The 21,378-nt window shown below is 43.6% G+C and overlaps 1 protein-coding gene across 4 annotated transcripts in view; it reads left to right on the plus strand.

Moving 5' to 3' along the window:
• Window positions 1-12,873: 12,873 nt before the first annotated feature.
• abcb11a (ATP-binding cassette, sub-family B (MDR/TAP), member 11a) overlaps window positions 12,874-21,378 on the plus strand; it is a 90,276-nt gene continuing 81,771 nt past the window's right edge. For all 4 annotated transcript variants that reach the window (XM_069935305.1, XM_069935307.1, XM_069935308.1 and 1 more), the window contains exons 1-5: window positions 12,874-12,957; window positions 16,879-17,001; window positions 20,089-20,110; window positions 20,482-20,541; window positions 20,665-20,713. In XM_069935305.1, the coding sequence (XP_069791406.1) occupies window positions 16,926-17,001; window positions 20,089-20,110; window positions 20,482-20,541; window positions 20,665-20,713 (207 nt within the window). In that variant the 5' untranslated portion in view covers window positions 12,874-12,957; window positions 16,879-16,925. The remainder of the gene's footprint in view (window positions 12,958-16,878; window positions 17,002-20,088; window positions 20,111-20,481; window positions 20,542-20,664; window positions 20,714-21,378) is intronic.

Below are 21,378 nucleotides of genomic sequence, written 5' to 3' on the forward strand. Positions count from 1 at the left end.
GATAAAAACATACAAGGCACGATTAACAAGTTTGCATATGACACTATAGTATCTGGTATTATAGATAAGGAAGATAGTTGCTAAATATTGCAGCAGGACTTTGATCAGTTGGGCAGGGGAAATGTTGATAGAATTTAATAACAAGAAATGGGAGTTGTTTATTTTCCAAAGTTTAACATAAGGGTATGGTGCACTGAGGAAGCAGCAGGCAAGGACAAAACTCAAAAGTCTGTACAACAGACTTTATTCCAGTAAAAGTATGAACACCAGTTCATGCCTTGGTGGCTTCCCGTGTGACTGCCTCAGGCCTCTATTCGGGGGCTGATTGACAGCTGGCCAGGTGGAGGTAGCCACTTAGGTGGTCTTCCTGCAAGTACAGAGATCACCCCCTGCAGGATGCTGGTAGTCATATCACCACATTTACCCCCTTCTTAAAATTGTCTGGGGGGGGCTGTTGAATGTGCTGGGTGGTATTTACAAATTTAGATGGCCTGGAAGGCAGAGGGCCCTTGAAGTCATTGCTAAGCCGTTTGAAGGCCCAAGTGACCTTGACGATATGGGCCTGTGGCAGGCAGAGGAAGCGCAGTTCGTACGCTGCACAGACCCTGCATGACATGGTCGTGGTACAGACTTCTTGTATGGTGAAAGGGATATTCCGGGACTTGATGAAATGGTACAGGCGCGTGATGCCCGGGTGACAAAGGGCGTCGTGTAGTGCCTGCAGTTGGTTGGACTGGACCACAGCACAGTTCCGGGACAGGGCGTTGGGGGAGTCATTGAACTTCCTCTGTCTGTACTGGATTTTGTACATGGTCAGCTCGAATCTCCAGCACAAGATCTTATCATTCTTGATCTTGCCCTTATGGGTGGTACTGAACATGAATGCCATTGCACATTGGTAAGTTGGTGAACCTCCTGCCTGCCAGGTAGTGGCGCCAGTGGCGGACCACTTCCATGATCGCCGGGGCCTCCTTTTCAATGACGGAGTGTCCGAGCTTGGAACCATAGAGAATCCTGTAAAAGAAGGCCATGGGTCAGTCCCCTTGGTTGAAGGTGGCTGTGAGGGCAACATCAGAGGTATCGCACTCCACCTAGAATGGGGTTTCCTCGTCCACGGCATGCATCATGGCATCGGCGATGTCCTTCCTGATGTGAGAAATGTGGTGGCTTGGGCCATTGGGCGGATCTTGTCTGAGATGAGGGGGACTCACTGGGAGTAATAGGAGAAAAAACCAAAGCACCTGCAGAAGGCCTTGAGCGTGTGGGGGAGGGGCAGTTGCATGCATTCTGGACCAGGACCAATGACACCATGTTCTACAATATATCTTAGGATGGTGAGGCGGGTGGTGCTGAACACGCACTTCTCTTTGCTATAAGTGAGGTTCAGCTCCTTGGCTATCCAGAGAAATCTCTCCAGGTTGTCATTGTGGTCCTGCTGGTCATGGCCGCAGATGGTGACATTTTCTAAGTATGGGAAGGTCGCTCTTAGGTTGTTCTGGTCTACCATGTGGTCCATCTCCTGCTGGAAAACTGAGACCCCATTAGTGACCCCAAACGGGACCCGGCAGAATTGGTAGAGGTGCCCATCTGCTTCGAAGTTGGTATATGGCTTATCCTGTGTATGGATAGGGAGATGGTGGTAGGCCGACGTGAGGTCAATTGTTGATAAAACTTTAGAGCGGACAATCTCATTGACCATATCGGCTATTCTGGATAGGGGTAGGCATCCAGCTGTGTGTACCGGTTAATGGTCTGGCTATAATCAATGACCATCCTTGGTTTGCTGCCCCCTTTGACCACCAGGACTTGGGCTCTCCAGGTTCTGGTACTGGGCTCTATGATACCTTCTGCCAGAAATTGCCTCACTTCTCCCTTAATGAAGGCCCAGTTGGGTGCGCAATAGCGCCTACTCCTGGCAGCTATGGGCTTGCAGTCTGGCATAAGGTAGTTGAAGAAGGCAGGAGGGGTTATCCATAGTGTGGAGAGGCCACAGGTGGATTGGGGGCAGTCGCAGGGCTGTGCGCTGTAGAGTGTGAGCAGAGGAGGGGCCGCTGAAGGTGAGGGTGAGGCTTTGGAGGTGGCACTAGAAGTCCAGCTCTAGGAGGACTAGGACATAGAGCTTGGGCATAACCAGAAGCCTCTACACGTTGTATGTTCCCTCCCCTCCCCCACTGTCAGATCCACTGAGCAGCACCCAAGGGCTGTAATGGAGTGATTCTGGGCTGCGAAAGCAATCTCAACGTTCGTGGGGTAGATTTTGAGTTTTAGTGTCTGGGCCACATTCGGGTACACAAAGCTCTCAGTACTACCGCTATCAAATGGGCATTTTTTTACCTTCCCATTGACAGTGACGTCCATCATTGAGCGCACGAGTCTGTGGGGAATGTCTCTTTTTAAGGTGGTGGATGCTAGGACCATCTTGGGGCCCGAGTCACTGCTCCCCAATAGATGAGATGAATAGCGGCCAGCAGTGCATCAGGTGGGCGATCGGGTATGCACCCATGTTAACCATGTCATCCCGTCAATGTGCCTTCAGGGCCCTGCTGGCCCAAGATGGCGGCTCCTGGTGGACACACATGGTGTCAGTACGGTTGGGCAACCCGGCCGGCAGTGAAGCAGGAGGTGATGCCATCCATACGTCTTTGGTACTGGTGGAAGTGACATCATTGATGCGGGTGGAAGTCGTCTGGGGGAAGATGGCGGCGCGCAGGGTGAGCACACTGCAGTGGTGCCAGTCGGTGGCTGGGCCAGAAGTGATGTTGGTGGTACGGATGGAAGTGTGAGGCAAGTGATGGGGTCACTTGGTCCTCGCACATGGCGATATTCGGGAAGGCTCCCAGCTGGTCGCGGAGGGCCACCCTGCTCCCAATGGGACTGGAAAGGCACACTTTCGCAAAGTGGCCTTCCTTCCTGCATCGGGAGCAGTATGAGTTCCTCACAGGACAGCCTTTGTGGGATCGTCTGTCTGATCCACGCTGGGATCCACAGTACTTACAGGGGTGCAGGGTTCCAGCAGCAGCAATATTCTCTTCCATGTGCAGCCCTTCAGCTACAGCAGTCATCTGCATTAAAAGGAAGAAACTACTAAATTTAAATGAATAAATGTATTCCATTAGAAAAAATAACATATAGGTTAAGAAATAATATTGAAATATTCGAACAAGTATAGGAGCCTTACATTAAATACAATAGCGAAAACCTACCGGGGACAAACATTACCTAAGTTGATGGAAGGAGAAGGAAAGAAAAGAATAGACTCAGTAGAATTTCTGGTGTAATTTTGTTGAAGGACAACATTGTCTGACTGGCTTAATGCAACCTAGATTGTATACCTAAAATGGATGAGGGGGTGGGTGGGGGGGGTGCTTTGGGAGGAAAGGGGGGGGGGAGAAAAAGTCACTGTATATGTGTGAAAAAGAAATAGTGTATATCATGGCTAATGTGATTTATGGTGTGAAAAATAAAAAATAAAAAAAAAAAGACTGGAGGTTGGGGGAGTTGGGCATTGAAGGCCTCAGCATGATGAGTTGCAGCCTCCAGGCAGCGGACCACTTCCATTGGCCTGGTAAGTGAGGCGATGTTCTCTTCCAGCAGTTTCTGCCAGGCACTCCTTGAGCGCAGCCCTCGCATGCAGGCATCTCGGATCAATCGGTCCACTTCCCCTTGGGTCACGTTGGTCTCCGTCAAGCACGAGTGAGCTAGCTCCTGCAGGGCCCTCAGATAGGCATTTGCCATCTCACATAGCTGCTGAGACCTGTTTCTGAGCAGATACCGGGCGTATTTGTCCGAGGCTTGTACATGCTCTCCAGGTTCGTAGTCCATGCAGTCCTTGAAGGCCTGGAAAGCTCGTGGGTCCAGCTTTGTGCGGGGCACCATAAGCTGTTTATGATTTGTGTTGATCACCTCCACTTGTGTTAGGATGATCGGCTCAATTGCATACCTCCATATCTTGATGCATCCTTGGGCTTCTGGGTGTTGAGGGTCGATCTCCAGGCTCCCGATCATCAGAAACTTCTCCATGGTTGTTCTTTAAAATTTTACTGGAATAAACTGTGGAGCACTGAGGTAGCAACAAACAAGCTCAAAACTCAAAAGGCTGTACAACAGGCTTTATTCCAGTAAAAGTCTGAACACCAGTTCATGCCTTGGTGGCTCCGGTGTGACTGCCTCAGGAGGAGCCAGCTCCGGCTTATATTCGAGTTGTCTGATTGACAGCTGGCCAGGTGGAGTCAGCCCCTTAGATGATCTTCCTGCAGGTACAGAGATCACCCCCTGCAGTAGGCTGGTGGTCTAATCACCACAGGGTTGGGGGAGAGGCATATACAGTGAATGGCAGGGATCTTTGGAGTGTTGTCGAGCAGATAGATCAAGTATAACCCAAAAATTTGTGTTATAGATCAATAAAGTGATCACAAAAGCTTTTGGCATATTTGCCTTCATCAATCAAAATAAAAGCTTTCACAACAGGAGGGAGAACAAATGATTTTATTAGCTTATAACTATGGGTAGGGTCTCAGAGGATTCTGGGTTTAGGTGGTAAACCAGGGTTATATATGGGAGTGGACTGGGGCAGGGCCAGCCATCAGCACAACTCATTATCAGTGAGTCCCATTTCACTGCATTCACCCCTTTCTATAGAATTTAAGGTCTATGAATGAAGACAGAGAACATAGGTTCAGAAAAGAAAGTTGTAAAATATACTGTTATTTACAAATTTACAGATTTAAGCAGTCCGGATTCTGGAGATTCTGGTGGAGCGCCTTAGCACCAGGGGGCCTTGGGCTCCTTGGGTCTCCTGGTCTCCTTGTAAGGGAGGAGAGGGAGGCTGGGTCTCTGGCTCAACAGTGGAGGGGATGCACTTTCTTCCTGAACCAGATCGCATGAGGCCCTGACTGGCGGTGTTGAGAATGAGCTCTATGGCTCTCAGGGCACTTGAGCCCATGGACCCTCTGTTCCGGTGGGTGCTAAGTCCCTGATGGAGATGGTGTCCTCCCTGCATCTGGGTACTCCATATAGACGTACATGGGATTGGTGTAGAGCAGTTTCAACCTTTCCACCAGGAAGTTGGTCTTGCTTCTCCTCATGTGCTTCCTAAGAAGGACTGGACCAGGAGTGGTGAGCCAGGTTGGGGGTATAGTTCCTGATGCCAACCCTCTTTTAAAATTGAATAGGAGCTCATGAGGAGTAGCGTTGGTCACAGTACATAGTAGCGATAGGATGAAATGGAGTACCATAGGATGGACTTCCTGACAGCATGAGTCTGGAAGGCCTTTTGACTTTGGGGTCAGTTTGACACCCTTCCAGACTGTGGCATTTTCCTTTTCAACCTGCCCGTTCCCCCAGGGGTTGTAGCTAGTAGTCCTGCTGGATGTGATGCCCCTTGCCAGCAGGTACTCGTCACTCATAAAGGATGAGCCCCAATCGCTAAGAATATAGCTGGGATACCCAAACAGGGTGAAAATGGAATCTAGAGCCTTTATGACTGATGAAGTGAACATGCCTGAACATGGAATGGCGAACGGGAAGCAGGAGTACTTGTCAATGACAGAGAGGAAGAAGGTGTTCCCATTCGTGGAAGGGAGAGGTCCCTTAAAATCGACACTAAGCCATTCGAGAGCCCTGGATCACTTGATCAGGTGCACCTCCGTGGGGTGGTAGAAGTGCGGCTTGCACTCCACACAGACCTGACAAGACCTGGTCATTTTCCTGATGTCTTCCATGGGGTAGGGCAGATTACGCGCCTTGACAAAATGAGTCATGCGGGTAACCCCTGGATGGCAGAGCTCATTATGCAGAGACCGCAGGTGGTCAGTGTGTGCAAAGGCACAGCTTCCTCTGGATAAAACATCTGGAGGGTCATTAAGACCCTAACCTCCCCTCACATTACACAGCACACCAACCTACAAGCCCCGGCCAACCTGCGGCCTCTCCACCCTGCCCATCACCCCAATGGCGCTCTTCCCACATCTTGCGCTATGCTGCAAGCCGATCACCACCAGAAGTAGGCGCTATTGCACTGCAGACAGAGACTTCATCAAGGCGGAGGTGTGGCAACTCCTGGCGCAAGGTGTCATAGAGCCCAGTAACAGCCCTTGGAGCCCAAGTCCTGGTGGTCAAAGGGGGAACTAAGCCAAGGATGGTCATGGATTAAAGCCAGACCATTAACCGGTACACCCAACTGGTTACCCCTTCCGAGGATTGTCGACATGGTTAATGAGACAGCCCGCTACCGGCTTTTAGCCACGATTGACCTGAATTTGGCATATCACCAAATCCCCATCCAACCAAAGGACAAGCCCTACACCGCTTTTGAGGCAGACGGGCGCCTGTACCAGTTCCTCCAAGTTCCATTTGGGGTTACAAACAGGGTCTCCGTTTTCCAGCAGGAGATTGATCGCATGGTAGACCGGCACAAGCTGAAGGCAACGTTCCCATATCTGGATAACGTCACTATCTGCATCCTTGACCAGCAGGACCACGATTCTAACCTGGAAAAATTCCTCCAGATGGCCGGATAGCTGAACCTCACTTACAACAAGGAGAAGTGTGTGTTTAGCAACACCCGCCTCGCCATCCTGGGGTACATCGTGGCCCATGGAGTCGTCAGTCCAGATCCGGAAAGATTGTGCCCATTAATGGAGTTACCTCTCCCCCCCACGCTAAAGGCCCTCCGCAGATGCCTGGGCCTGTTCTCTTATTACTCACAGTGGGTTCCCCGCTTCTTGGACGAGGTCCGCCGACTGGCCTAAGCCACAACTTTTCCCCTCCCACCTGAGGCGTAGGCAGCCTTCAACCGCATCAGACGGTTGCCACAATGCCACAATGCAGGCTGTGGATGAGGACTCCCCCTTCCAGGTGGAGAGTGATGCCTCCGAGCTGGCCCTCGCTGCTACCTTCAACCAAGGGGGGCGTAGGGCACTCCGCCATTGAAAAGGAGGCCCAGGCATTTGTGAAAGCGGTCCGCCACTCGCGTCACTTCATGCTTAACACTATCCACAAGAGCAAGATCAAGAACAACAAGATCCTGCGCTGGAGAGTCGAGCTGGCAACCTACAACCTCGACATCCAGTATCGCCCTGGGAAGTTTAATGACTCCCCCGATGCCCTCTCTCGTACCTGTGTGTCTCTGCACGACGACCGGTTGCAGGCATTGCATGACTCCCTCTGCCATCCGGGATTAAGTCTCAAAACCTGCCATATACCATCTGAAATGGAAGATTTAAACCGTGTTTTTTTTTATTTTTGCATCCTTTGCTTCTGCAAGGCTGAGAACCTGCTTGTTTTTTAGAATCAGCAGACACAAGCTAAATTCCACCGAGTGGCCATACATGCAGTTATCTGAAGAAAGGACATCTGTGAACCAAGAACTTTTAATCTTCCTGCTTGTTTTGGTCACAGACTGTCAGAAGCCTAGCCTTGATGCAAAATAAACCATTGTATTCAAAGTGATAAGCTGAAATTTATGTTATTCGATAGAAGCCTAGGCATGCTAGCTTGCTCGCTTATCTTTCTTACTGTGCTGGGAATAGGAGCTTGGGTAAGCAATTTTTGGGTAATATAAGCCATGGTCCCACTGCTGAAGTTTGAGACTCTCCGAGAGGAGGCAACATCTCTCAGCAAGAAGAAGAACTTCTAGAGTCCAGCTAACATCCCGGTCGAGGGAGGTGGAGAAGCTGCTACCGGTGCCCCAACAACCTACTACAAGTGTGCAGTCGTTGCCTCGCTTCGGCAGTTGGGACCAGTCCAGCATTGATAAGTATAGTTGGGAAGGGCAAGTGTATTGTAGTTTTAAATCAGCTTTTGAATTTGTAATAAACATTTGCATAAACTGAACTGCTCTCGGAGTGTGTGTCTATTTTCTTTCGGTAGCTCAAACACTGTGATCAATCTAAAACGAACAAAGTGAGAGGTACAAGTTTACCCAGGACACCATCAGGGACGTCAGGGACATGACCGAGGCCTGTCGGGTCTCCACAGAGTGTAAATCCCGTTTATTCTGCCCACCCCAGGCCCATGTTGTTAAGGCTACTCAGCCTTCATGGACATCAAAGGGCCCCTGCCTTCCATGAACTGAAATGTCTACTTCCTCACGATAGTGGACGAGTTCTCATGCTTCCCTTTCGCTATCCCTTGCCCAGACACCTCCACGGCCATCGTCATCAGGGGCTTGAGGCAGATTTTCACAATGTTTGGCTACCCTTCCTTCATCCACAGAGACCGGGGGTCTAGTTTCATGAGTGACAAGCTGCGCCAGTACCTGACGGCGAGGGGCATCGCGACCAGTCACATGATGAGCTATAAACAGAGAGGCAATGGGCAAGTGGAACGCGAGAACAGGGTGGTCTGGAGGGCAGTCCTCCTGGCTCTCAGGTCAAAGGGGTGGGCCATTGAGTACTGGCAGGATGCCCTGCCCAAGGTGCTCCATGCCATTCGGTCGCTGCTGTCCACAGCTACCAATGAGACCCCTCATGAACATCTGTTCTCATTTCCCAGGAGGTCGGCGACTGGAATGTCCCTCCCAGCATGGTTCACGTCCCCAGGACCGGTGCTCCTGCGTAAGCACGCATGGACACACAAGACTGAAGCCCTGGTAGAGCAGGTTTTCCTCCTACATGCAAACCATAACTACGCCTACGTTAGGTTCGGCAGTGGCAGGGAGGACACAGTCTCAACCAGGGACCTGGCACCAGCAGGAGCACCCACCACACCACGCCACCCTCCAACCCAGGACAACGCTGACCGAGCATACATCTCCATCCCCAGGCAGCTATGGGGCATGCAGGCCCTCCTTGACCACCAGGGTCCTGCTTCAGCCTTGGGAGATGAAAATGCCCCCCTACCCATCCAATACGACCCTCATATGATGACCTCGGCCACCCTTCCGCGCGGCACCACACCAGCCACACAGACCCCTGCCGCCAGCCCCCCCACTTCCCCTCCAACCAGTGGTCAGGAGCCAGTCCTACAATGGTCACAGAGACCCCGCGGCTGCTGGATCATCTTAACCTGTAAATATTGTATGTATATAATGGGTGCAAATCCTTGTTACTGCCCCCCCTCCCCACCGGGACAGTAACAAGGGGGTGAATGTGGTGGTATACCACTGGCCTACTGCAGGGGGCAACCTCTGAACCTGCAGGAGTATAAGGGGACAGGACAACACCTGGCCAGCTGTCAATCAGTCATCCTGAATGGATCAAGCCCCACCCGGTCGAGTGTCAGTCACCCTCCAGGATATAAGCCTGTGCCGGCCTCCCGAGGCCTCACTCAGAGTTGCTGCAGCTACAGCCAGCCTGGCTCTGTGGAAGTCTTTGTGGATTAAAGCCTGTTGTACAGTCTTAACCTTTGTGTGTGTCTGATTCTGGCTAACAGTGCACCACAGGGTCCCCATGGGATTTTCCCTAGGACATTGAGGGAAGTCAGGGAGGAAGTAGCGGGAGCTCTGACTGGAATTTTTCAACAGTCACTGGAGGAAGGTGTGGATTGACGTGTTGCAAGCCTTGTTCCTCTGTTTATAAAGGGCTCCAGGTGTAGGCCCAACAATTATCAGCCAGTAAGTTTGACGTTGGTGGTGGGTGGTGGAAAGTATTCTAAGACATAATATGTATAAGTATCTAGAGGGGCAGGGATTGATCAGGGACCCCCAACATAGGTTTGTGAGGGGAAGGTCATGTTTGACAAATCTTGCTGTATTTTTGAGAAAGTGACTAGAAAGGTTGATGAAGGTAGAGCAATAGATGTGGTCTATTTGGATATCAGTAAGGTCTTTGATAAGGTTCCACATGGAAGGTTGGTGAGGAAGGTTCAGGCACTAGGGATTAATGTTGAGATAGTCAGATGGTATTCAATGGTGGTAAGAAGATAGGCAATAGAGAGTCATGGTGGACAACTGTCTGTCAGGATGAAGGCCAGTAACGACCAGTGTGCCTCAGGGATTGGTGTTGGGTCCCTTGTTGTTTGTCATTCACTTTAATAATTTAGATGATGGAGTGGTTAATTTGGTGAGTAAATATGCAGATGATACAAAAATTGGGGGGAGTTGTGGATCGTGAGGAGTTTTCATGGACTGCAGAGGATTTGGACTCCTTAGAAAAGTGGGCTGAAAGGTGGCAGATGGAGTTTAATGTAAATAAGTGTGATGTGCTTCATTGTGGGAGGAATAATCAAAACAGGACATATGCTTTGAAGGGGAGGGCATTGAGGAATGCAGAGGATCAGAGAGATCTTGGACTAACAGTTCATCATCCTTTGAAAGTGGATTCTCATGTAGATAGGGTGGTGAAGAAAGCTTTTGGTATGCTGGCCTTTATAAATTATAGCATAGAATATAGGTGCTGGGAAGTGATGTTGAGACTATTCAAGGCATTGGTGAGGCCAAGTTTGGAATATTGTGTGCAGTTCTGGTCTCCAAATTATAGGAAGGATATCAATAAGTTATAGAGGGTGCAAAGAAGATTTACGAAAATGCTGCATGGATTGCATTATCTAATATACGGAGAAAGATTGAGTAGACTGGGTCTTTATTCATTGGAGCGTAGAAGGTCGAGGGGGGATTTGACAGAGGGATATAAAATTATGAGGGGAATAGATAGTGTAGATGTGAATTGGCTCTTCCTCTTTAGGGTAGGGGAGATTGGAACGAGGGGTCATAAGTTAAGGGTTGGTGGCAAAACTTTAGAAGTAACATAAGAGGAAGCTGCTTCACTCAGAAAGTGGTACTGAGTGGAATGACCTTCCAGAAAAGGTGGTTGCAGTAGGATCAATTTTGTCATTTAAGAGGAGGTTCAATGAGTACATGGATGTGAGGGGGTTGGAAGGTTATGAGCAGGGAGCAGGTATGTGGATCTTGTGGAGTTCACTTAAATTGGTGTGGACTAGAGGGGCCGAGATGGCCTGTTTCTGTACTGTAATCGTTATATGGTGAGCAGGTTAGAGCTTTATTTAATTAAGTGTAGGAAGATGGAGGGTGATGAGATGATCTCACAGAGGTGCATAAAATCATGACACGAATAGGTCGGGTGAACGCAGGGTCTTTTGCCACGACTAAGGGAAATCGGTAGCCAGAATACATAGAATTAAGATGAGGGGAAGCTGAGGGGTAATATTTTTGAATGGATGATGGTGGGAGTATAGAATAATCTGGCAGAGGAGGTTGATGTGGTAGGTACTATAGCAATGTTGTAGAAACATTTGGATGGATACATGAATAGGATATGTTTGGAGGGATATGGGCCAAATGCAGGCAGGTGGGATTGGTGTGGATGTGGGTTTTTAGTTGGTGTGGACAATATGGGCCAGAAATCATCTGTACCTCCATAAATTTATAAATCATAATATGACTCCACAGATTGAGAGCTGGTTGAAGAAACCAAAAAAGGTGTGGGTGCCATTCAAATTCAAGCACTAACTGCAGTCTAAATGACCAGGAATGTGGACTCAGACAATGACTGATCTCCCACAAGCCCAGGGCATCACAACTCATCAAATGTGGAAATTAAGGTTCCCTTACTAATTCAGAAATGCTCATCGATAAAAATGAATTCCACTCTACAAATCAGAACATGTCATCTGGCATCAACAAGAGGATTAATTGAAGGCTGATTTCTCCAGTTTAGGTGTGCAGGGTCTTGCCTTCCGACAAAATTGCAAGTAGCCTTGAATAAGTAGCCTTAAATGCTGATAGAGTTCAAATAACAGAGTAATCCAATCCAGAATTCAATGTTTTTTGTTTTCAGATGAATCATGGAAATCAATTGTGTTCACCATCTCGGTTTTGAAGGGCTTAGGCCTGGCATGTGGGTTACCTTTTACTTCCTATGAATGCTGCATGACCTGCTGAGTTTCTCTACCCCAGTGGTTCTCAACCTTTTTCTTTCCACTCACAGACCATCTTAAGTAATCCCCATGCCATTGGTGCTCTGTGATTAGTAAGGGATTACTTAAGGTGGTCTGTGAGTGGGAAGGGAAGGTTGAAAATCACTGCTCTAGACCCAATTGTTACTGAAATATTTTGCTTGTGAAAAATTGCCATTGGCACATTTCATTTGGAGTTATGAAACTGTGCACATAATAAGTCAATGAGGTACGATTAAAGCAGGTTTTCAAGCTTTTTTCTTTCCACCCACAGACCACCTTAAGCAATCCCTTACTATCACAGAGCACCAATGGCATAGGGAATGCTTGAAGTGGTCTGTGAGTGGAAAGAAAAACCACTGATCTAGCACTTTTTTTGTGTTATACTTGACCCCAGCATTTGCAATTTTTTATTGTTTAACACGGTTATTCTTCTGCAGAACACCACTGTTGGTCTGTTGCAATTTTTTTATTACCAAGTTGCCCATGAATGTTTTTGAACCCACTTTTTACAATCAGATTGCTAAATTTTAAAAAAACTCTTGAGCATCCAGCTATCACTGCAGTTGTTAATAATTAACATTTTTGCTTTTCAGTCAGGTATCTCTGAATTGAATCCTGGATTTAAAAAAATGTCATATTTAAATATCTTAATTAAACATTGTCTTTCTCACAATTTTATAATCTGAAAAACAAAATGAATTTGTATTTGAATTTAAAATTAGTGCTCTCATTTTTATTTATCAATCCTATATTTCCAAAAAAAAAAGAATATTTCTGTGTGTTGAATTTCAGATTGTTCCATTTCTAAGAATATCAAAACTGACAGTGCACAATATTGATCAGAGGCAAAATTATTGGGTTTTTGAAAATTATTGATGTGGTTTTTAATTATTTGCCATGAGTAGGACTTGCAAAATGCCAAAAGATATGATAAACTAAAGGTCATTTACCTTCACAACAGGCTAATGAAGTCTGATTATTTAAACCATGAGATTATTGATTCCTGTTTTTCAAAGAGAAAAACAGACTAGCAGAGCAACTGGATGCACTGAGCAGCAGCACTGAAAGGTTCTGTTGCCTGTTTTCTACGCTAAATAAATTGTAAGTAAAATGGGATGGCATGTTGGGCCCTAATATTGATTGCTAGCTTTGAAATCAACAATAATGTAATTATTCTTTTATCAAGTCTATAAATTAAGATTGTTGTTGCTACATCTTATTTTTCACTTCTGCTAGTTTCATAAATCCTTTGAATGTGGAAACTTGTAAATATGTCTTGAGAGCACAAATTGTTTGGGCACGTTGGAGGATCATTTGTACTAGAAAGTGCAACTAAGCTAAACAAAAAAAATCTCCGGATACTGGGGGCAATACATTAAAGTGCCGGCTAAACTCTGAAGGTCACACAGTGTCTAAAGGTAGTAAAAGGTAACCAACCTTTTGGCTCTGAGCTGTTTGTTTTAAAAAAAATCAGGAAAAAGAGGAAGGTGTCTGAATACAAGGGTGGGGTAGCAAGGTGGGTAGGGAGAGGAGGCTAGCATGTTAAGAGGATCCAGATGGGAGGGTAGAAGAGAATGATGCTGAGATGTGATGGGGAGAGAACAGAAGGCTAGCTCCATAGTAAGGAAGGAAGGGAAGGGAATTGAGAGCTGGAGGAAAGGAGCCGCAGGGGTAGGGAAAGAGAGAGTGACTGAGGGAGGGATTTGTACTGACAATAACCACACCAGCAATGCGAGTATAAGACAGTTTTAATAAACTAATATGTACACTAAGAGGTCTTGTCTCTGCAAGACGAACCTGGAAGGCTAGACTGTAGCTATGGACAAGGTCACTGGGAGGACCCCTGGTGACCTAGTGGTGTAATTACATATCACCATAGGATTTAATGGAAATTGATTGATATTAATACTGTCCGGTTTGAGCATGCCCAAATGGAATACTGTACAAGGTAATGGGCTCGATTTGGTAGAGCATGAGAGCATGGATAGACATGTTGGGTGACAATGTTCTATGGAATTAAAATGGTTGGCCACTGGGATGTCCTTGCTGTTGCAGTGGATAAAATGAAAATGGTAAACAAAACAATCTCCCCAGTCTATGACCAATCTATCTGATATACAGAGGTTGCATCGGGATCATCAGTTAGAGTAAATGACCCCTACAGCTTCGTAAGTGAATTATAATGCTGATTTAACAGAACCACTGACAAGTTCATTCTTTGACATTCAAACATTTGGGTGAAAGAATTACAGAATTACTTGACGATTTGGATGCTAATTCTGTGAGTTTCTGGATCTGAATAATCTGAATATTCTAATTTAAAGACTCGTGCACTTTAGTGATTTTCTTTACTAGCCCTGTATGACACAGTCAGTTTGTTTCCATTTGTTATCTGTTTATAATTCTTTTGATTGTTTACATGTTCATGCTGTGTACAGTTTATTTTTTTGCACTACTTCGTAGTGGTAATTCTGCCTCGTCTGCAGGAAAAAAGAATCTCAGGGGTTTTATGTGATGTCATGTATGTATTCTGACAATAAATCTGAAATCTGATTTGAAATATGAAATGAGGTAATGTTTGGTGTTTATATTATCTACAGAAATTAATGATACATGAGTTCAAGGTGATTGTGTTGATATCAAAGCTTAAGCAATGTATAAAGTTCCCAGACATTACTGCTTTGGCAGTTTCATTCTGTGATGCCCATCACCAAGGGAATGAGGAAAGTGCTCAACATGAAGAACAAGGAAAGAAAGGAAGAGAAGAATAAGGGCTTTAAGAGAATAAGGGAAGAGACAAATAAGGTACAGAGGGTTGGGTTCCTTCCTGTCAAGGGTCAGAAGAGAGAGATTTTCCCATATCGGTCTCACCAAGGATTAAGATATTTAGCAATTCATAAGCAGATCCTCAGTGACAAATGGGACAACGTTTAATTGCAGATGCAACCTCGAAACAACACGGGCAGCTTTGCCAGTGACTACTTGGATCATAACTGAGTATTTATTTACCTATCCTTTTATATTTATTGACCTGTTGACGTAATTTAGACTTGTCTTTTTCATTTGGTATTGCTTGCACACCTGTGTGGCTGCAGCAAGTAAGAATGTTGGTGCTCTGTACATTATACTTGTGTACATGACAATAAATTCACATTATAATTATAATATTGATCTTAATTGAAAGTAAAACGGGACATTGACCCTTTAACATTGAGTCACACAACGAAGTGTAAAATAATTTTAACAACAATACAATTATTCTTTCATCTTTGATTTCACTTTAACTAGTTTCATAAATCCTTTGATGAATGTGGTAACCCAAAACATGTTTGCAGATATCTTGAAAGCTGGAGCAAGAGCTATCGGCAATATCTCACAGTTTGGGGGGTCGTGGACACTTTTAATTCCTAGAGAGCTGAATACATCTCACTCGTTCTTGGATGAGGAGAGCAGGAGGAGGAAGAGCATGTCCTTGTCAAGATTCCTGGCTTCTCAATTGCCAGATTTCCATTGCCTGCATTCAAATCTCCCTGAGAACATATTGAAGTCTCACATCAACTTGGAGACACACTGTGAACAGGAAAGATTTCTCTCTAATGATCCAATGCCCAGTATACAGAAAATGCAGTCAATCTTGCAGCAATATGGGATGACATCAATATTTAAACCTCCAGAATAAAACAAGTGTACGGTCTTGGGTGATGCCTAACTGCTGAGTTTGGTGCCTAGCTCATATGAACATAGATAACGTGCATACAGCAAAGGTCATTTGTCTCATGACATATGATGAAGTGGATATTGCAATTCTCCAATAAATATTTCAAAGCCTAGACTACTATGAAGGAATTTTACCAGAGCAGGGCTTGAACATCCTGGGCTAGCTACTAAACAATGGTAAGGACCATGGAAATGGTGGGATTATGAATGGAGTCACCCTGAAAGGGAACAGAAAATTTGTCACCTTCTCCACTGAGCTACTGCCTCCCACTGTTTCTGTGATCCCAGGAATCCTCCCTGAGTACTGCTATAGCCTGAGACTCTTGGCAACACTTGGATGGCTTCTGTTATACAACATATACAACAGAAGTTAGGACATTGGCTATCTACACAAGGGAAGTTCAAGTGGGTTGGAGAATCCAAGTGACAACCTTGAAAATCTAAGTTCAGACTAATTTGGAATGACTGGTCAGATTTCTAGGGAAAAAAATGCATTTATATGCTTTAGAATGTTTTAATTTAGAGAAATAATACCGTAACAGGACCATCTGTACTATAAGCCCACACAACCCAATTACACCCATGTGACCAAATAACTACTAAACCTGTATGTCTTTGGAACGTGGGAGGAAACAGGATCACCCGGAGAAAACCCACATGGACAGGGGAGGATGTACAGACATTGCTGGATTTGAACGCAGGTCACTGGTGCTGTAAAAATGTTGTGCTAATGTTGGTCTCTAGGCACTTTTACACAGCCACTGGACAGCAGAAAATTTCAGGAAAATTTCTGCTCTGTGGCAGTGTAAATATATCAGGACAAAAAAATTTCTGCAAATTCCATCCTATAATTTTTCCACTCATATCACTACACATTTTTACGCAGCGGCTGCAGTGTAAATTGGCTGCAGCCGCTCCATAAGAAACTGGCCTAATGAATATGATGTTTCCCCCTCCGACAAACACTGCAACTCAGGAAGGCTGTGTAAAGTGGACCTGTGCAAACAACCACATATGGACACACTGGAGGTAAGTATGCCAACTTTTTTCAGAATAATTCCAAAGTTTCTGTGTAAAAATGCCATCTGATGCCAACCATGTAAACGTTTCTGTTATTTGGTTAGCAGGTTTAAAATTACTGATATATGGAAATTCCCCTCAATTATTTACACACCAACAAGATAGCCCTTGGTGACAAAATCTATTGTCTCGCTATTTATTTTAATTTTAAGCTTTTTTCGCATCACATTTTCTTAACCACAATGTTCCTTCCAATCACACTAATTTCTTCCTCATTGTCCTCAGTTTATCAGCAGTGTTGAACAGCTTCATGAAAACAAGCTATTTTGAAAATGTCAGATTCTATTTTCCTTCGTCGTTTTCGATCGCTTGGTGAAGACAATAAGGCTTTTGAGTCAGAGTACCTAGGTAATAAACATTCCAATAGTAGTTTGTTTCTGGGAAAAAAATTTGCACAATTAAAAAATTTGTTTGTGAAAGTTTTATGTGCATCATATAAGACGATGTTTTTATAAAAATCTTTTCCTAAATTTCCTTTTTAACTGTAGAGGTGAATTCTCTTGATGACCATGGAGGCAACAGAATAGATTTTAATTTTTAGATGGGCACCATATTTGATGGCTCAGACAACACTTGATTGACTGTAAAGTAAATGAAAGAAAATATAAATGAATTAAATTGTTTATCGTCATATGCACCAGAATACAAAAAAAAAACTTTTTTTTGTGTGCTATCCAGGGAAGTTTACACATACTTGAGTACAACAGGTGGTGCAAAGTAAAATAGAGCTCAGAGTATTATTCCAGAAAGAAATGCAGTCTATGCATATTAATTACTTCAAGCAGACAGAAGTCAAATTTAACATTGCATAAGGTGAGTTAGTTCATGATTTAAGATACTAATACTAAAATGAGGAAACAACCAGATTTCAGGCCTGAAAGCTTTTCATTTGGGAAGTTTGGATATATTGTTACAGAAGAAGTTAAACTCATGAAGCTGAGGACTTGTATTGATTTCTCAAGATACTTCTTCTTCCCTTACCTGGCATATACTTACTGACATCATCAACCTACGGAATTCATGGTTAGTTCAGTTGAGATGGATTTCTTGAAACAAATATTGGACCATTGAATCCCTTTCTGCCTAAATGGAAATTAACATAGATCTAGTCTCATCTACAATATGCACTTGCATATTTAAAAAAAAATCTTTGTGAGGGGACTTGGTGAATCAGCAAAAGATAAAATGAGGAGCAAGTGAGGGCAAGAGAAAGAAGAAACTGCTGTCCACACCAGGACCAACATGGTTCAGAACTGAAGGCTTCACAGTGACCATGAAACTGTCCAAAAGTTATATTTAAGCATTTGTATGAAACTTCTTATCCCAATCACCATCTATATAAATCCATAGGAATTGATACCTCAAACTCCTTTATCAATAGACCCTCAAGCTATTAACAGATATCGCAGCAAAATTCAAATTGTTGATGTAGAGCAGTGTTTCTCAAACTTTTTCTTTCCACTCACATGCCACTTTAAGTATTCCCTATGCCACAGGTGCTCTGTGATTAGTAAGGGATTGCTTAAGGTGGTGGAAAGAAAAACTCTGGAAAAATACTGTTTTAATCGTCCCTAATTGACTCATTATGTGCACGGTTTCATAACTCCAAAGCAAATGGGCCAATGACAATTTTTCTCAAGCAAAATATTTCAGTAACAATTGGGTCTAGAGCAGTGATTCTCAACCATCCCTTTACACTCCCATACTATCTTAAGTAATCCCTTACTAATCACAGAGCACCAATGGCATAGGGATTACTTAAAGTGGTATGGGAGTGGAAAGAAAAAGGTTGAGAACCAGAGGATCTGATTTTGATGCACAGCAGATTTTCTTGCCCAACCTCAACCTGTAAATGCATAGACTGACTGAGCCTCACAAAGCAAAGACAGAGTGTGCTGCAATAGCTTTTAGCAAGACTAGGCAATGGAAGATCAAAGACCGTGTGAGCACAAAAGATTCTGGACACTGAACCATTAAACTGATTCAGTTTTGTTCACTTGATACAATGATTTTTTTAAAAATTGCCAGAAGGAGTATAAGACAAAGCAATTCTAGGTCTTTTTCAATAAAGTTAGGGGACAAATTCAGAAGGTTTACCTTTTGTTGAAACCCATCAGACTTTTATAGGAGATTTCTGGAGACAACTATTCTTAACTCTAGGGGAATGTTGAAATAAAATGTATACAGAGAATCAAGATTAGCCAATAAAGAATATGGCTTTGATTTGAACATTTGAGAGTTTAATGCTGGAAGTTCATAGCCAGTTCTTGGCTGTTGATTCATGAGAACATAGGAAACTAAGGAGATTTAAAAGGGAGGCAGATAGGTTAAATATCAGGCAAGCAGAGTGTCAGGTGGGAAAATATAAAATTGTCTATTTTGGCAGTAAAATTTAAAAAAAAGACATCTAAATGGAGAGTGATTGTAAGCTTAAGATGCAGAAGGATTTAAATATCCAAGCACATTATTCAGATAAAGCTAACATGCAAGTACAGAAAGTAATCAGGAATGGAAACAGAATTTTATTGCTGGCACAATTCAATATAAAAGTGGGGAGGGTATGCTTCAGTTATGAAGGGAATTTGAGAAATTATGTACAGAATTGGTCTCCTTATTCAAGGAAAAATATAATTACATTGAAAACTGTTCAGGGAATCTTTAACAGACGAATAATTGAACGAGTGGGTCATCTTTTGAGGAAGGGTAAACTTTTATTCCCTCAGGTGTAAGAGTAACTAGATTGAAGCGCGTAAAATTCTGAGGGTGCTTTGATAGTGAGGATACACAGAGGACTCATTAAGATAGGGCAAGATCTTTGGAAAGCAAGGAGATACAAGGTTATCTTGGCATACAGGAATGCAGAGCTAAGGTTACATTTAGATTAGCCATGATCTTTTTAAATGGCAGGGTGATCTTAAGGAGCAAAATTACTTCCTCCTTCGCCTAATCTATATGTTCCCACATTAAATAAAGAAGATAGTGGGGAGATTTACAGCTCAGATTCTCTCTCCATAGTTGCTGCTTGACCTGTTGAGCATCTCCCCTTCATATGTCAGATTTCCAGCATTATGCAGAGTTTTGATATCAGATCTATAATTACTGAGCTTGCTAGGAGATTGGTCAAGGTTTATGGTTGGGCAATTAGATAAATCTTGGTTCCGAGAGCTATTGTTGATTTCATGTTGCTCTACAATTTCCATCTAGCCCATTGATACCAATGGTATCTTCTTTCCATTCCATTTACCATAGATGCTCCTCATTTTGAATATTAATAATTATGGCCACATTACAAGAAATAAACTCTCTAGTCCAAATCTTAATAAAGATCATGGAAATTATACATGTTTGCCTTGGACATTTTTTACCCGAAAATTGAAGCATATATGAAAACTTTTTTTAAATTATGTCATATGACAAACTTATTTTCTGTTACAGATATTCGTGGTTCAAGTCAAACGTGAGTATGCTAATATATTTTACTGAGGAGTGTGATAGTACAGATTCTATCACCAATGTGTATATGTACAGATGGTAGTGTAGGATAACTGTGATTGGTTGAGAGTGTAGCCACACCTACTGGCAGGTCTTAAGGATTGCTCCTAGCCAGACCAGGTCATTCTGGACTGGTCGACCTACTTGTGATATGCTCCAGACTTTTAGTTAATAAAAGCCTTGGTTTGGATCAACAAGTCTTTGGTTCTTCCGACACGCATTACAAGGAGCATATAAATGATATGTATTTATAAAATGATGTGTCTTATTAAATTGACAAAAAAGTGATGGATATTATTGAAATGAAAATTATTTCCTCTTTTATTCATTTTACAGAAATCTCTACACAGTAAATGGAAATCCTTCTTCAAAAAATAAGAATAATAATGGAAAGATGTAAGACCAGTTTAAGTAGTTATCATACAGTTCTAGTATAACAATGGTTTTGTATTAATTACAATTTATTCACGTTGGGCCTCCTGTGGGTTTAATTGACATTTAATTTTATTGTATTTAAAGATCGTCACCGAAAAATGAAGATGACATTAAAGTTGGCTTTTTTGAGCTGGTAATTTTGAATTTCATTTATTGATGGTATTTATCTACTGTAAATTGTCTGAGGATTGTCAAAAATTTTCAAGTTGAGGGTCTTTGTGTAACAACCAAATAGGTAGAGTTGGAAATAAAATATTCTTTATTGAAGATAGTAAATCTCAGGCAAGCTATGGTGCCTGGGTACAACAATGTGATAGGAATTCATTCTTAAAAGTTTTAGTCACATACACATATGCACAAACACATATAAATCTTTAATCTGATAACAGAACAAAGTAGATGTGATTTTTGCGAGGAGTTTAGTACTGCCAGAGGGTGGATCAGATTCTTTTTGTCTGACTGACGTCGAGGCTGTTTATAGCTGAAAAAAAGAGGATGATTCAGTAGTGAGTCAGTCGATGGTTTGACACCTGTTTGTGCTGTCCTGTACACGATGTCTCCAAAATGCTAACAAGCAGCAGGGATTATGGATGCCATTGTTTCAAGACTATTCATTAGAATTGAGTGTTTCCAGCATTTCCTGTTTTTATTTCAGATTTCCAACCACTGATTTTTTTTCCTTTAAGAAAGACAAGGAGAAACTATAATAGAAACAGAAAATGTTGGAAATTCTAATCGGGTCAGCCAACATCTGTGAAGTAAGAAAAAAACAGAATTAACATTTCAGGTTGATGACCT

The sequence above is a fragment of the Narcine bancroftii genome, chromosome 4, assembly GCF_036971445.1.
Source record: "Narcine bancroftii isolate sNarBan1 chromosome 4, sNarBan1.hap1, whole genome shotgun sequence".
NCBI lineage: Eukaryota > Metazoa > Chordata > Chondrichthyes > Torpediniformes > Narcinidae > Narcine > Narcine bancroftii.